We start from the raw sequence: 17946 nt of genomic DNA on the forward strand, positions 1-17946 counted from the left end.
CAAACATGCCGTATACCTATTATTCAGATATGGTTTTACTATAGATCAAATAGCGTTCTTCCTAGCACCAACTAGTCAGCGAAATAGACGCGAATTTATTTGCGAATTTCTTATTTGCATATCCACAGTTCAAAGCACTAAGCTGTATTTAAATTATTATACATATAGTAAATTGAACAACTGTAATGACACATCGTTGCTTAGTTATTTTTGGCTTCATTTTTAAATATGTTTTAGTGTATTTTGTTTTTTTAAATAGCTAGAAATAATTTTGTAATGTAGTTCTTTCATTACTAGAATCCCCATGTAATGCAACAAGTAAGTAGTAAGCTAAGTAAGGATAATAAAACAGAAAAGACAACTTAATTTCAATTATCTACTCTCTAATCAAACTTAATTTTAATCTATCTACTAATAGCATGTTCCGTAACAGCCTATAAGTTGTCTGCGTTTTTTTTCTTTCAGTTTATATACCAAATAACATATTTTAATACCCAAAATATATATATTAAAATTTTGAACTCATTTACAGAAATAAATATGTCTACTTAAAAAAATTATTTATGTAGGTGCTTCCTGACTATCGAGCAATTCGAACATGAAACTTTATGATCAGCAAAACTATACATTCTTGATTCAAACCGCTTTATCGTCTGAACCTCTTAAGAGCATGCAATTTGTAACATTAAACCACATCATTGGAAGCCATGAAACGAGATAATAAAACCACAAACGAATAACACTGAGAACAATGGACCTGAATATAAACTGATAATGACTGATGGAAGATCATATAATTGGTAAATAGTTTTGTAACTTAGAGAAGATAATTTTGAAGAAGCAACCTTTATTGACCATTTGTACATAAGTATACCAATAAATAGCAGACTAATATCCTCTTAAAGGAGTGACCCATACCCTGCAGTGGAACGTTTGTTATGAATATAACAGTCCAAGGAAACGGGTCGTTATGGATGGTAATAAATTGCGTGCTGATAATAGCTACTTAAATATTGCAAATATTATATATTAAATCTAATTACGTTAACGAATAAAAATTATAATTGTTTCAATCAATTATATTCAAAGTATCAAAGTATACCAGCATACATTAAGTTCATGCAGCATTTTATTAAAAATTGTTAGTCAGCCTGACATTACCAGAAATTCGCAGTAGTTGTTGCAGCGAAAGATATGTGTACATTAAAAAAAAAAAAGAAGTTGGTGTTTAACATGGAAAAACAAATATTCTTGGCGACGCTGCAATATTTCTCACACGATATGAACGGAGTGAACTTTAAATAATAACATACCTAAGAATTAGAAACCTTTACTTAAATCCAAATAGACTACAATTCTTATGATAAGCTGTCTGTCATCAAACAACCAAATATATACGCCAAAAAATCTTGCACTTCAGACTAGTTCAATGGCCTTATACTTGACAACAAGAATACATTGATAGTAAATCAAAGTAATGGAGGAAGATAAGCAAAAGCATGGCCAAGAATAATATAGCATTATATATACACACACAACTATTACATACATTACTGAGACAATTCGTAAAAATTCGTTACATTTGAATGGATAGAAATCAGCTGTTTTAAATTAATGTTGTTTGTATTTTACTTATCACCAGAAAATAAATGATATCTTACAATCAAGAAAATATTAGCACAGAGCAACAAAGGAAAATGGCTTTCTAAAGCAAGAAAATATAAAGTCAATAATCTTGGTCGGTACAATTCCCTTGGCAATTCTAGCTTTTATCTGGCATTGTCTACCCATTGTCAGGACATTGCTCCCGGTGCGAGAATTAACATTTCAGGATTTAGCAGAGTTGTGTCACTTTCCGTTGGTGAATAGAGAAGGCACAGAGGGGCCTTTTATTTGTTTGTTTCTTTTTTCTTTTTATTGTGTACAATAATTGTATTGGCAAATAAGCTTAAGGCCCGCCGTTAAGTGGTAACCGTCATAAGACGCCGGAGATGAAAAACGCATATATCTTATCCTGTAATTCTGCTATCTTAGCTCACTCTATAACTAAAACCGCATACAAAGCAAGACGCTTAGCAGCTGAAAAAAGTGAGACTAAGAGATGAATAAGACTAACGACGCTGACGACTCTGACAGTGTATCGATGATATAATAGAGATATGACTTACGTGCAAAGTTGTAACAGCTAGTATATAGCAAAGCATGCATGACCAATCATTATTGGAGAAAATATAGAAGGAAAGAGTGGAAGACGAAAGAAACAGTTATATAAGACAGATGATGTATATAGGTACATATAAAGTCGTGTACTTTATTTTAAAAAGTATCTCTAAAACGCGTAATGAATAAGCGAGAGCACCGACAAGATCATGCTCTTAAATTATAATGAATAAATGATGAGCACTTGACATTCTTTTAATGGATAAAAGTGATAGCCATTAAATTATTTCCATTTGAAATGAATTTGAAATAATACAAATATACAATTTCCAACTTTCATTATAGAAAATATTGGAAGAATAACTGAAATAATTTAATAGTGAAAAATTATTTCTTATTCAATTCTTCAAAACATGGCAAATACCTTCATTTTTAATTCAAGATATGAGTAGGTATATCTTGACTAAAAAGGGCATTTATTACCAAAAAAAATCGGAACACTTAGTACCATTTGGATATATTGTCAAAAAGCTTTACAGTAATTCATATATTCTAACCGGTTTTATTTTAAATAAAATAATTTGCAGTCAAATATTTATTTCAGTTGGCGGAAAACTTGAGTGAGATTTAAGCAAAGACCACATAAAACGTGATGCAAAGGATGTCTAGTCCCTTAAAAAACTATTCGCAACATCTGTTTCAGTTGGCGAATATGTAATATAACTTTGAGCCGATAAATCTCCTTTTTCAGTGCTATGTCAGAATTCATCTAGAACTATTGATTTCACATAAAAACCCAGAGAAATGCTTAAGCCGGGTAGTAAAATTCAATTCGTAAGTATAATAATAACGACAAAATATACAGTTTCAAACGTTGTATTACGGATTTCGTTTTCGTAAGGATTTTGTTATTGTACACTATATTTTCTGGACCATAACAAATTTGGTTCCGAGATATTTGAATGATTAATGGAATGTGTTCATAACAAAATATAGATGTCGCAGAATCAACAAAGAGGCTCAATTGATTAGTTTCTACTAGAATAGCGCCATCTATTATCGTTGTTGGAAACGTCAAGCGGTTTGCTTGGGTGAGGTCGGTACAGGGTAAAGCAGTTTCAACGGCAATTACGAAACGGCACTTTTGAATTGGGGGCGAGCGCGAGAGGTTGTTCTTCACTCTGTACCGAACTTGCCGCGTTTCCCTGACTAATCCGTTTGCATCTGGCTGATCGTTGTTAAATTTATTATTTTGTTATCGGGAGTGAGTTAATAGACAATTATACTTTAAATTCAGACTATTATTTCTTGACTACACCATGCCCAACATGGGTTCTGATGACGAGGTATCCCAAGTAGAGGAACTACCCTCGTTATCAGAAGTGGGATGCAACTCAAACGCCCCACGTGGTGAAAGTGACAGTGCTAACCAAGAAAAGTGCAAAGACAGTGCGCACGTGCTTGAAGGTAACACAGAGACGGAAAAATGGCGTTTTCTGTTAGAGCAGCAAAACAGAAACTTTATGGCTATCGTGCAGGCCATGAAAACTCCTTCTGCAACTGTAGATGTTCGCCTACCGGATTTTGACCCTGAAAAACGGAATGTTGAACCGCGTGCTTGGCTGGCAACAACAGACATGTGTGTGTCCGATCCGAGTAGTCAAGGTGCGTCATTAATGATTGCCTTGAGCCGCGCACTCAAGGGAGAAGCCTCATCATGGTTGTCGTCCATATCTTACCCTGGGATGAAATGGAACGATTTCAAGGAACTGTTTATAGCCAGGTATGATTGTCCTGAGACTACTGCTTCTTTTCTAATCAATCTACATGGAAACAAACCTAAGGAGAACGAGTGTTTGGCTGCATATGCAGCTACCCTCATGACAACCATCATGTCGAAATGGAACGGCCTCACGATGGAGCAGATTGCTATCGCGACGGTGCTGGCTCATATCGCGAAGAATGATACGCGGGTCCAGCGATTGTCTTTTACTACCGACATCAAAATCCGCAACGATCTACACCGAGAACTGAAGGCTGTTTCGTTTCTGAAGAGGAGCGCCCCATCTGGTGGTGATGAACGTGAAGGTCCTGACGCGAAAAGGAACCGACCGAATTGGCCCAACGCTGTGCCCAAGTGTTTCAACTGTGGGAAACCAGGACACAGATTGGCGCAATGTCGCTCGAGAAGAGACCCAAAGGCACATGAAGAGCAATCGAGGACGACGGCGTCTAGCAGCGGCAGAAGTAACCAGACACCAGGGAGAGCCGATTGGATCACCTGCTTCAATTGTCGCGAACAAGGACACTACGCCTCCAACTGTCCTAAGAGGAGCACCACGGTTGATCCCGCCAAGGAGAAGCGAGTTGATGTGTGTCTTGTGGAGGCACCTACTGGATCCTTATGGCATTCTGGTGAGCAATTTTATTTTTATTATGACTCTGGTGCTGAGTGTTCGCTTGTTAAAGAATCTATGTCCTGTAAATTTAGTGGTAAACGAATTTATGAAAATGTGACATTGACTGGTATTGGACAGACTTCTATTAGGTCGACTGTACAAATTTTGACTACTGTTGAGATTGACGGAATTATTTTTGAAATTCTTTTACACGTTTTACCTGACATTTGTTTGCGATATGGAATTATGATTGGACGTGAGGTATTATCAATTGGTCTAATAGTTCATATATCATCAGATAAGATACGATTTGAGAAAATACGGACAGTTCAGACATGTGACCTGGTAGTTGACTATAAAGACTTTGACACGATAGACACTGACGTTCCTCTTGAAAGAAAATCTGAATTATTGGATATTTTGCTATCTTTCAAAAATTGTTTTATTTCCGGTGTACCTACATCTCCTGCAGATACTGAACCCATGCAAATTCGCCTTATAGACTCCCATAAGACTGTTAATCGACGTCCCTATAGGTTGAGCCCCGAGGAACGACAGGTTGTACGTAGCAAAATCGATGAATTGCTTAAGGCCAATATAATTCGCTGTAGTTCATCACCGTTTGCGAGTCCTATTCTTCTCGTTAAAAAGAAGGATGGCACGGATAGAATGTGTGTGGACTACCGCGAACTGAATGACAATACGGTACCTGATCGATTCCCATTACCGCTTATCTCTGACCAAATAGCCAGGTTGCGTGGAGGCCATTTCTTCACCATTTTAGACTTGGCGTCAGGATTTCACCAAATCCGCATTTCAAATGAATCTATAGAACGAACAGCTTTTGTGACGCCCGACGGGCAATTTGAATATTTGACCATGCCGTTCGGACTTCGAAACGCTCCCTCGGTGTTCCAGCGAGCTCTCATTCATGCGCTTGGGGATTTGGTGAATACTTATGTTGTAGTCTACATGGACGATGTGCTCATTGTCGCAGAAAACGTTGCCGAGGCTCTTGAGCGACTTCAGATAGTTCTTGGGGTCCTTTCAGATAAGGGATTCTCGCTTAATCATAAGAAATGTGCCTTCCTAAAACAGAAAGTGGAGTACCTCGGATTTGAAGTCAGTCAAGGGCAGATACGACCTAATCCTCGCAAGGTGAGTTGTTTGACTTTATTACCACCACCCCAGACGGTGACGCAATTGCGCCAATTTATTGGTTTAGCCTCATACTTTCGTCAGTTCATAGCAAAGTTTTCTCAAGTTATGGCCCCGCTGTATACTTTGACCTCCGGTAATGGCCGGATCGAATGGAAACCCGAGTATGAGACCATAAGACAACAGGTAATTTCTATTCTAACTAGTCAGCCAGTGTTATCAATTTATGATCCAGTACTAAAGACAGAGTTGCATACGGATGCGAGTGCGATTGGATATGGAGCCGTTCTTGTCCAGTTAAAAGAAGGTAAGACACATGCTGTTGCTTATTTTAGTAAGCGCACAACAGCTGCAGAGTCTAAGTATCACTCATACGAATTGGAGACCCTCGCTGTAGTCAACGCAGTTAAGCATTTCCGACATTATCTGCATGGTCGCAAATTTGACGTGGTCACAGATTGCAGTTCGTTGCAGTCGACTCGTAAGAAAACAGACCTAACGCCACGTGTTCACAGATGGTGGGCCTTCTTGCAAGCCTTTGACTTCGACGTTGTTCATCGTAGTGGTAAGCGAATGTCTCATGCAGATTTCTTTTCAAGGAATCCATTACCAGATGACGGAGAGAGCGCTCCTTTCGAGAAGGTAAGCTGTAAACAAATTAATTTAGCCGAACTGAACGACAACTGGTTGATTGCAGAACAACAGAAAGATGGGGAGCTTTCGAAGCTCTTATCCGACTTGAAGGACGGAAAACTTCCTCCTGATGTAGCTAAGACCTATGAGCTTCGATCAGGCGTTTTGCATCGTAAAATTCAACGACGTGGTAAGACTCTGTGCCTTCCAATAATTCCAAGGACGTTTCGGTGGTCTATTATAAACAATGTACACGAAGGCTTGCTGCATTTGGGATGGGAAAAAACCTTAGAAAAGGTTTACGAACTTTACTGGTTTGACAAAATGACGAGGTTTGTACGAAAGTTTGTAGACAGCTGTGCTACGTGCAAAATTTCTAAGTCACATTCTGGCAAAGTACAGGCAAAAATGCACCCCATTCCTAAGGTAGCTATACCTTGGCACACCGTACATATTGACGCTACGGGAAAACTAAGCGGCAAGGATGACAGGAAGGAGTATGTGTTTGTGCTTGTAGATGCCTTCACCAAGTACGTATTACTTCACCATACGCTAAACATTGACACAGCTAGTAGTATTAGGGCTTTGAAATCTAGTGTTTCACTATTTGGTGCGCCCAACCGTGTAATCGCCGACCAAGGTAGGTGCTTCTCCAGCAAAGACTTCAAGGACTATTGCGAGTCTGTTAACATTAAGCTTCACCTAATAGCGACAGGTAGTTCGAGGGCCAACGGCCAGGTGGAGCGCGTCATGAGCACATTGAAAAATATGCTTACCGCAATAGAAACAAGTAGTCGCTCGTGGCAAGATGCTTTGCCTGACGTGCAGCTGGCTCTCAACTGCACGATGAATCGAGTCACACAAGCCAGCCCCTTAGAACTTCTCATTGGGAGGGTTGCGAGGCCTTTAGATGTCCTATCAGTATTGGATGACGACCACGTAGTCGATATCGAGCAGGTAAGGTCACAGGCTGTGGAGAATATGGAGAACGGCTCAGCTTATGATAAGGTACGTTTTGATTCTACCAAAGCTAAATTACAACCATTTACTATTGGTGACTTTGTACTGCTGCAAAATGAAGAACGAAATCAGACAAAGCTCGATCCTAAATACAAAGGGCCTTTTAAAGTTGTAGAGTTACTGGAAGGAGACCGGTATGTACTCAAAGCTCTCAATTCGAATCGGACGTATAAGTATGCGCACGACCGTCTTCGAAAAATGCCTGATAGTGATAATTTTGACGACAAGGACTCTGACACTGACTCTGACCATGACTGTAGCAAAACTGACGAGACAAGACCGACTGACGAGACAGGACCGGCTGACAATGAAGGTGACCTTATGTGAGGAATGGGAAGAAGCAAATGCAGTATGCAAGTGACTCGGATTGCGTGCATTTCGATGTTGTTCGTGGCTGCGAGCCTAAGTGTTTACTTAAGGTTGGTGGCCAGTGTCGGCATGGTGATGTAAGTAACTGCTGGGGTGCCAAGTAGGTGTAGTGTGTTGTGATCGGGTACCGGATGGAGGTCCCGTTGAGTTGCCGGATGGAGGCAATGTGATGTGTTGTGATCGGGTACCGGATGGAGGCAATGTGTTGTGTTGTGATCGGGTACCGGATGGAGGTCCCGTTGAATTGCCGGATGGAGGCAATGTGATTGTGTTGTGATCGCAATGTGTTGTGTTGGGGTACCGGATGGAGGTCCCGTTGAATTGCCAGATGGAGGCATTGTGTTACAGAGACTTGGTACCTAACAGAGCATTGCATACTGGATTTGGTTGGAATGTTTCACGATTTTTTCTGAATATTGATTATGATTATGAACCTTATGTGAAATTATCAAACTGTGGTGATTATTTGCGATATTGAGATTCCCTTTATAAGATTTAGAGAGACTGTGTGAATCAAAATAAAATTGTGTGACTTTGTTTTCATCATCATTACATGTCGGTCAGGGAGGCCGAGCAAAGGACGTTTTACTTTCCGTGAATTCTTGTTTCAGATGCTTCACACGAGGACGTGTGAAATGTCAAGATGGCCGTGTCGCAGAATCAACAAAGAGGCTCAATTGATTAGTTTCTACTAGAATAGCGCCATCTATTATCGTTGTTGGAAACGTCAAGCGGTTTGCTTGGGTGAGGTCGGTACAGGGTAAAGCAGTTTCAACGGCAATTACGAAACGGCACTTTTGAATTGGGGGCGAGCGCGAGAGGTTGTTCTTCACTCTGTACCGAACTTGCCGCGTTTCCCTGACTAATCCGTTTGCATCTGGCTGATCGTTGTTAAATTTATTATTTTGTTATCGGGAGTGAGTTAATAGACAATTATACTTTAAATTCAGACTATTATTTCTTGACTACACCATGCCCAACATGGGTTCTGATGACGAGGTATCCCAAGTAGAGGAACTACCCTCGTTATAGATATAAAACTTTACGTCTTGCTTATTAATGAAATATTATGATATAATTGAGTGTCTATATAGAGTATAGATAACCTATTACTATTTCAAAGTATAGGTACGATACTGTCATACCTACACTTCGAAAGCGAGATATTAAAATGTAGATGGATCACCTCTGAAGACTATGTAATTAATTTATTTTGGGAGGTGGGGAGAGGTGCTTTACAATTTGCTAGCAATGTGCTATGTCAAGTCGGCCTTCTTAATTCATTGTAAATTCACCGTAATGGGGTAACACAGCTGACTTCATACTCATCCTATTATTCTCCAGTGGCGACACTCCAGCGCATACCGTTAGCAAAGGTGGGTGCATGACCGAACATTTAAAAAAACAATTGAAAGAACAAGGTCGCACACAGGTGCAACAACATTCTTACCGTCTGCGCGCAAGGAACCTTCGTAACTTGACGCGAATATGAAATTTTAGTCTGAATGCATCGAAATGCGTATCACATTAAACATTATAAATTCACTAACCTGTCTGTCCGTATGCAAATATACACGCGTTGTATCCGTCGAAGGCATTGTCCAATATATCCCTGCCGAGACATTCGAAGACTGTCTTTTGCGAGGCGAAGTTTGGTGCAGATGGTTCCAGGGAGAAGAAACAATGGTCGAATGCGAACGTCTTTGGTTGTTTTCTGTAAAAAATAAACATAATTAGTTATGTATATGTTATAGACAAAATCATACCTACTTCTAACTATACTGTACCACAAGCGATAAATAGAAGTTTTATATAAATAGCTAACTATCGAAGTCGACATCTTCTATAATTACAATTTAAAGAAGAATTTAAAAAAAATTAATCCTTACGAAATTTATTACGACTGGATTTTTTTTTTTCAAATGAAATTTATATAAGTATCCAAATTATCAAATTTATATAATTCTTAAATACAATCATAATTTCTGTTAATCAAATTATGATTGTATATCATAATTTCTGTTTCAGCCATGGTTTTGGCTAACCTAAATCATTTTCAACCGAAACTGTCCGAAACCGCATAAGGTCATCCAAGCATTAATGAATTAACATTAAATTCGAAATACTTGCGGAGGGATCACATATGTATCTACAAGGTGGACATGTATAGTGACAGTCAAAACTAATGGCTGTTAGTTTAATTAAACGACACACCTTTGCTGACCTTTGTAGGATTTGACAGCGGTACCGTAGCCATACGGTACTTGTATATACAGTTTAAAAATATATGAAAATTGTATATATTAATGTATACTATGTAGGTAGTATAGTTCTCTTTACCACTGATACATTATTCATGTTAATGCATCATTATCAATCATCTCTACGCAATGTTTATTATACGAACCACAATGTACAGGTATGTAGTACAAACAATACAATAAACAAATTAGAAGTTAATATTTGTGTATACAAACTTTTAATATACTCTACCTCATTCATAATATTCCTTCCTAATTCCGCTGTACTTTTTCTAGTTATGTTCTATTATAGTGTATATATAGTGTATATTTATGTTCGTTATTAGATCACTCAACCAGTTTTTCAATTTGACTGATCATTTTCCTATTCTAATTTATTTTCAGATATTCATATTTCACACTTTTATTCACATACAATCAGTTCTTTTTGTAGATAAATATATAATTTATAGTACAGTCAACCTTTAACGAAATACTGTTATTATTAACACGGAATAAAGCACCATACCGAACAATCCGCCTTAATTTTAAAAACATGTATGTGTATGTGCAACAAGTATTCGACGCGACTTCGCTCGAGAGAGGATAATTTGACACTTGACAGCTGAGTACCTACACGTGACCGAGTGCGTTCAGAGAGCCACATAAAACGCTTATATGGCATGTAAATGGCAGCTGCTGTACATGTATGGAATGGACACATGATTAAAAATAATTGCTAACACAGTTAGCGTAAATAAATTAGTAGATACAAAAATAGGTCTTGATTGCTTTCAGCGATAAGGCCGCCTCAACGTATTTTTATGTACCTAAATATTATATTATCTTTTTAAAAACGTCACTGTATCAGTAGTACACTAGTCCGACATGTCGACCACAAAGGTAGTCCGATCAAATCGAATTGAACAAAAAGACACGACGTCTTCAGTTACAATTTGGGAATAATATATTTTATTTAATATTAAAATTTTAATCATTTATAATAATTGATATATAAAGTAAACAACACAGCATACTAAAATTACAAAAAATATATAAAAAAATATTTATAATGATATTGTAGATAGCATAATATGTAGATACAAAAAGATAGACTAAGAATTTACTATTTTATTAAATGGAACGAAGAAAATATATATATTTTTGGAATCACCACTACTGCTCACATAAATTCAGCCTAACATTTATCGCTTCAAGCGCTTGAATTGTCTAAGCTAACGTGGTCTAGATAATGCCCCCATTCATGGCGATTTATTGAACTAATTGCTCGTTAAGTTACAAACCCATTGCCTCGACAGCAATATTATATATATGGCTGCGGACCTGCTTACTCTGAGTAAATTTATTCATACTAATATTATAAATTCGAAAATATTTCAGTCTGTTTATTTGTCGTCTATATCGAATAAAATCTTCTACGTGAATACCTCAATCTCTTACCTTATTTTAGCAGCTTTTACGATCTTGTTGAAGAGTGACATACGGTAGTGTAATTACAGGATAAGGGGTCTGACATCTTAGTCCTCTAGAATGGCAAATAAGTGATACCACAAGCGGCACAGAATCGCTTATTTAAACATTCACTAGCAAGTCCCACTACTAATTAAACGATGAATTAAATAGCAAATTATGTGTTAGACACATAAGTAAGAAAAGAGAGTTTTCAAATACGCTGTTACAAAAAAATTAAATCAGTTGAATTCCTAGCCATTTCTTCTCAGACTATATATATAGAAATATAATATAAATATATATATCTATATATAGAAACTATATACGGATGAAAGTGAACGGTAGGAAATATAATAGATCTTTTTATATATATTTACTTATTATAAGGACAAAATTTTAATTTTTTATTATGTGGCATTAAAAATACATACAATCCTAAATTTTTATCCTTCTACCACCAAACCTCATTTTTTTTAAAGATATATTAGTACCTAAATTTATATGGCTAAACAACGTTTGCCGGGACAGCTAGTATTAATATAAAAAACAAGATAAGTATCTTATGTAAGTGACTAAAATATCCTACAGGAATAAATGACTTTTTAATCCAATAACATACAAAAAAAATAATAACATGGGCTTTTATCTCAAAAATAAATTGGAAGGCCGTGAAATAGGAGATGAAAGTTCAGCAGACGAAGTCACGGTAAACAGCTTGTATAATATAAGGGATCCAGTACGATAGGATTGTTGGAAATTTCCCCGGGCGTAGTCAGTTTATTCCTGATTTGCAATTCCGTTCGACCGACATCGGAATGTGACGTTTCATATGTATTCGTGCTCTTGCATTGATATTGGCTACATAGTAGACTGCGCGATCAATGAATGAACTGAACGGCGTTGAATAAATGAAATATTTACTGCAAAGTAATCGATTTATTCGCTCGCTCTTCACTCCATTGCAAGAGTACGTGAGCCCAGCTGCAAGGCATGCATGCATGCGTTTGATGTTTAAATGCTTTTATATTTTCTTCCGACAAGCATGAATAGTCAATTTATGTTATGTACATTATATTTAAAAGCTCGTATACAACAATATGGGATTTATCTAAATTGCGAATAGACTAAAGCTCATTAATATGGGACATTATAAATCAACTGTGAAAAAATATTTATATGTATTAGAATATAATATATTCATTAGAATGAATTTCTGGATGACGAATATTAGGTAATTAATTAAGTAATATTCCAATAATATAAAAACAATGTAATTAGATCACATTTATGTAGGTACATGTAATTGCAGAAGACAGTGAATCATGTTATTTATTATAAGACCTTTGTTACCCGTACACACTAGTTTCACAAATAAATAATTTAAATGAAAATTGGTTACTTACATTTTTAAAGTATAGAAAATTACATTTCGTAATAATAAATCTATAATAAATATAATGACTGACAAAATGGGGAGTAAATAATAAAAAACTCATTACAAGCCCTTGTCACACCATATATTTTTCGTATAATAATGAATACTGCGCACCCTAAGTGCGTACTTACAAGGGCTATAGGTACTACACAAACTCATAAACTGAGACTGGGGGCTCTCTCACCTCGTTATATTTACGTGCGTAATATGGAGTTACGAAATAAGCGGAAAAATCTCATATGTTTGATCATCTGAAGGGGACAGCTATTAAAGTTGTAGGTACTATTATTGTGAAATGGCGAGCATTTTATATGTATAATATAATATGGTGTTAATACTATCATCACAATGAGTAATGGAATTAATAATAATAATACATTTATTTCTCAAAAATATTGTAAGTACAAGGGCAAAGAAAAGGTAAGGTAACGTAGTTAGATATTATAATGAACTGAAAGAAACAACCAAAATAATTCATTTTATTTTAGAACAACTTCCTCCAACCCCTTTCACTATAGGTATTTCTCTGTAATTCCTAAATTATTCAGGATTTCATTATCAGTGAGAAAATATTCCCACAAACTTCGACGGTTCATAACCAACCGTGTTCGCCAAAATACTGTTCTTTATAACTTTAAAATAGTAAAGAAACAATTGAATAGTTTTTATAGTTGCTTTTATAATGGCGCTCAACCCGCTTTCACCTTGCTCTTAGATCGCTTACTTCATAGCTTGTCTTTGAAGTATGTATACAGAGTTTAATGTTAAGATATTTCAAGCGAGATCGGATAAACTGTACACCTAAGTTCATTGAAAAACATTAAGGTCTGTTGGTGTATTATACGCCTTGAAGATAGGGTAATAGCGGTTAAATATAGCGTGGTATAAAGTGGCTAAATCCTAACCAATAAACCTTACTCATTTATTTTACAAATTATAATAGAAACATCTTTTTAATTGACTGTTTATCTGTATATAATAGAGAATTTATATAGAGAATATCAGAATGTTTAATTCTGATATTCTCTCAATGTCTAATGTTTGTCGCCGTCGTTTGTCTAATGTTTGCTGTGGTGCTGACACATTATAACGCAATAGTTCTTACGTTGGCATTGCTAGTAATTCTGCTATTATACCTGCGTATTCTATTATTTCACTTACATACCACACCTTTCTAACCAGAAGACGGTTTGGACGCAAACAATGGCGGCCAATGGCAAACCCTGTATTAGATTACCCTTGTAGTATTTTCTTTTCAGACATAAACTGACTATTATTATGCCTCTTTTAAAACATTATACATAATCATGTATATATAAGAAAATAAATAAATCCATGACAAAGTACAGTCAGCAATTCTAACAATTGCAAACGAAACACGTTTGGTTATAGTCCTACAATAACACGAAAAGAAGATAAAATATACCTACCAGCATATTATTGGTACAATTTCAGAAGATATTTCTGATAAAGTAAAGAAGCGTACGTACCTAATAGAAAAGTTTACAGCGGAAAGTAATATTTTACAATCATCGTATAATACGATTAAAGTGTCTAGAAAAAAAAACAAATTAGGCCTTTTCCGGCTCAGTTGTGAAGTTCGCGCGACGATGTTTATTAATACGAGCAAGAAAGACCACATGGTGTTCGTGGTAATGAAGTTAAATGTGAAAGAACCCCCGTCACTGAATAGACCTCGTTTATTTTCTGTAACGATCCATTCTGTGTCTACACTGAGAATACAAAACAGTTCCGTATATGACTACCATTTTAATTCTCTAACTAACCAGGTAATCTACTAGTACCAGGGCTTCTATCCTTATGTTCTGAAATGTTTCTTTTTCAAATAAAGTCGTTTATAAAATTTAACAGAAAATATTAAAATATTACACACTTTATTCCTTCTCAATCCATTTTAACCTCGATCTAAATGCTGTTTTAAATAAAGAATTGTAATATGTTTTTTAGACCAAAACTAAAATAACACAAAAATTCTCAATTTTGGAGTTATAATAAAAAATATGAAAAATAGTATAGTCATATTTTAATTTCATGAACATTCCCTAGCATTCATTAAACATTAAAATGCAAAATTATATTAGTAACTTTATATTAATATTGTAAGTTATTTAAAATTTACAGTTAAACAAACATTTCAACAGCTGTGATATCTACGCTTAGCATCCCTCTTGGTTTGTGTCCTTAAACATTGAACTCTTTTTATTCAATCTGTAAAAAAAATTGCTTTACCTAGTAGCACCTGTATATAACTATGACAATTCAATTTACCGAAATGCCAGCTAGATCCCAGTCTCATACATAATAAACACCTGGAGTCACATTTTAGGCTTTAGACACGGGAGATATTGCCAAATACGTGTACAAAATTACTATTTTTTGTTAACATTTTTCTTATGATATTCGAATACCAAGATATATGTTAAGAAATATTTAAGGTAAAAGTGATATTTCAGCTCTGAGAATTTAATATAACCTTAACATGTTACAAAGAAAAAGTAATATCCTTATAAAATCTAAATAAGAGGTTTACATCCTCAAAGGAGTAATACTATAAATAAATTTCACTAATACCTTATTTTAAGAGAGCTTAATAATGCTTTTATGGCCACGTTAGTAGAGGGGTTTAGGGCACCGCTTTACTTCCGATGGTCGTGGATTCAATTCCGCAAACGGTGCAAACAATTGTATTCATGAGTATAGATGTTTATATCGATCTGGGTATTTTCTATGCATTTTGTATGTATTTACAAAAAAAATATCTAAGTATTTATATCAGTTGTTTAGTACTAACAACACACGCTCTGCTTACCGTGGAATTGTATGGCGCTGTATTAATTGTCCAGGCTTATTTATTTATTATTTATATTCCCAGTCTTGTCTAAGGTGTGTAAGCGAACAGTTTTAATATATCCGTTATCGAATCAATTAAATTTAAATTTCCAAATACTTAACTCTCCAGCAATATAAAAAGATCATAATAAACCAAATAAATACTAGTTTCGTACTCTACTACATTGGATGACAATAATTACTGATGAAATAATTGAAAATGTTTTTTTCGCCATATTATCTGCAGTAAACAATCTGAGATCCATGCAGTATCTCACGGCTTTGAACATATGTACATTATATTGTTGTGATCTTACGTTCTTGATCTTAATAAGTGTACATGTTGAAACTTAGGATAATTCAATATGTAGTAGTAACAATAAATACATCGTTTTCCAACAAAATTTAAAACTTTGATGAAACTAACTAAAAGGCACGTCGATTCAATTTGTACCCAGTCAGATAACGGATAAACTTGGCCAAGTATTCTTTAAAGTAAATAGAACTTGTTCAATATGTGAAGTATATTTTGGCAACATTTTAGGTAATCCATAGTTCTTTTATATTTAATACTAGCGGTAGAATCTTTCGTCGATATTCAATGGCTATAACAGCATATTTTAATTAACTTGACTTATAAAGAGGATATATATATTTTATAGTAAACAAATGAATAAACCAATAAATCAATTCTATACCTTACATTTATCTACAGGAAGCTACATTACCAATAGAATAAATAAACTCTACAATAATGTACCTTGTAGAAGACGGGGCGAGATGGTGGTAGCAAAAAATCGAATGTGAACAGTCCCGCACCACCGCCACTGTTTAAGCCAATCCTCTTTTAGTCATATTTATATTCAGTCACTAATATTTTGGTTGAGTTCGTCTTATAAAAAATAAATATAAATCAGAGTTCGATTCCTCACTTATGTGATGATATTAGCTGGTAGAGAGTAAAGTAACTCGGTAGCACACCATTCATAAATCAACAACATTCTTTCCAAACGAATGTAAGTGTCATGTGGAATTTACGTTTTGATATAAAATCCATCTATAGATATTGATCCTATAAATAGCTGAGATACGTAATAATATATTGAATTTTTAGTGCACAGCCAAACATAGTAGTTACCGAATAAAACTTCACCTTCTATATCCCTCAACTACCCATTTTCCATTTTCCTTCTGAATGCACATCCAATTACGAATACCTTTCATTGAAAATATCTAGCGGTAGTAGATAAAACCTATAGGAAGGTTGATTTTAAAAACATCGTAAGAAAGGAAATATATTTGTAAATAATAAGACTTGCTCTTCTCCCAACACATAAGTATACTAAAAGCTAATAGAACCGAGCGTGAAAGATTTTTTTAAATATTGTAACTCCATGTCCCGGCAGGCTAAAATAAAAGTTGCCTTATTTTGCTTTCTCTTCGAGATAAACAGACCTTTTTCAACTCCGAATTAGTTCAGACCTCTAATGGTACAGTAATGTACTTGATTACATACATACGGTGGTGCTCAATTGTGTGGTGTTATTCGCATGAGGCCTAGAACATGTTGCTTTAAATAGCTTAATTAGACCTATATTATTTTATACGTATATACATACTAGTGTCAAAGAAAATTGTTACTCGCTAAAGAAGCTTAATTAGAAGTAGAAATATATATTTTAATTTCGATAATAATCGATAACGCAATTTTTATATTTAACGAAACAAATTAGATGTTTTCTATTTACAATTCCAGTTCAGACTACCTAAAATACCTAAATGATGATTTAGTGTGTATAAATGATGTTATAGTTTACTAGCTGTTACCCACGACTTCCGTCAAAAATATTTTAGAATAAAATATGTCTAGCGTATGAACGGACCACGAGATACATTCACTTGAAATTTCATTACCATTTGTTCAGCCGCGTTGTTAGGAAAGATAGCAAACTGGCTGTTTTATAAGCAAGAAAGGATATCACATGCTTTTTACTTCAGAAATATGTCATTGATGATATTGATAAAAGCAATCTACGCTCTTTTTTATATAAAACTTGGATACAACCAGTACTAGAGCAATCTGTGGTACCTACTAAACAACTCTAAGCTCACTAGAACACTAAAAGTGAGTGACAAATTTCCATTAGGGCCATCAATCCTTTTGACGTCTTGGGGTCGGTTGGGGCTGTTCTGTCCAACCGTCGTTAAA

The 17946-nt window shown here is 35.4% G+C and overlaps 1 protein-coding gene across 2 annotated transcripts in view; it reads right to left on the minus strand.

The window, feature by feature from the left end:
• The window catches only part of LOC131846047 (kinesin-like protein KIF13B), a 154891-nt gene that overhangs the window by 75256 nt on the left and 61689 nt on the right, over positions 1 to 17946 (minus strand). For both annotated transcript variants that reach the window (XM_059195263.1, XM_059195262.1), the window contains exon 3: positions 9290 to 9453. In XM_059195263.1, the coding sequence (XP_059051246.1) occupies positions 9290 to 9453 (164 nt within the window). The remainder of the gene's footprint in view (positions 1 to 9289; positions 9454 to 17946) is intronic.

Source organism: Achroia grisella, unplaced genomic scaffold, assembly GCF_030625045.1.
Source record: "Achroia grisella isolate CSIRO2021 unplaced genomic scaffold, CSIRO_AGI_Agris_v1 utg487, whole genome shotgun sequence".
Classification (NCBI taxonomy): domain Eukaryota; kingdom Metazoa; phylum Arthropoda; class Insecta; order Lepidoptera; family Pyralidae; genus Achroia; species Achroia grisella.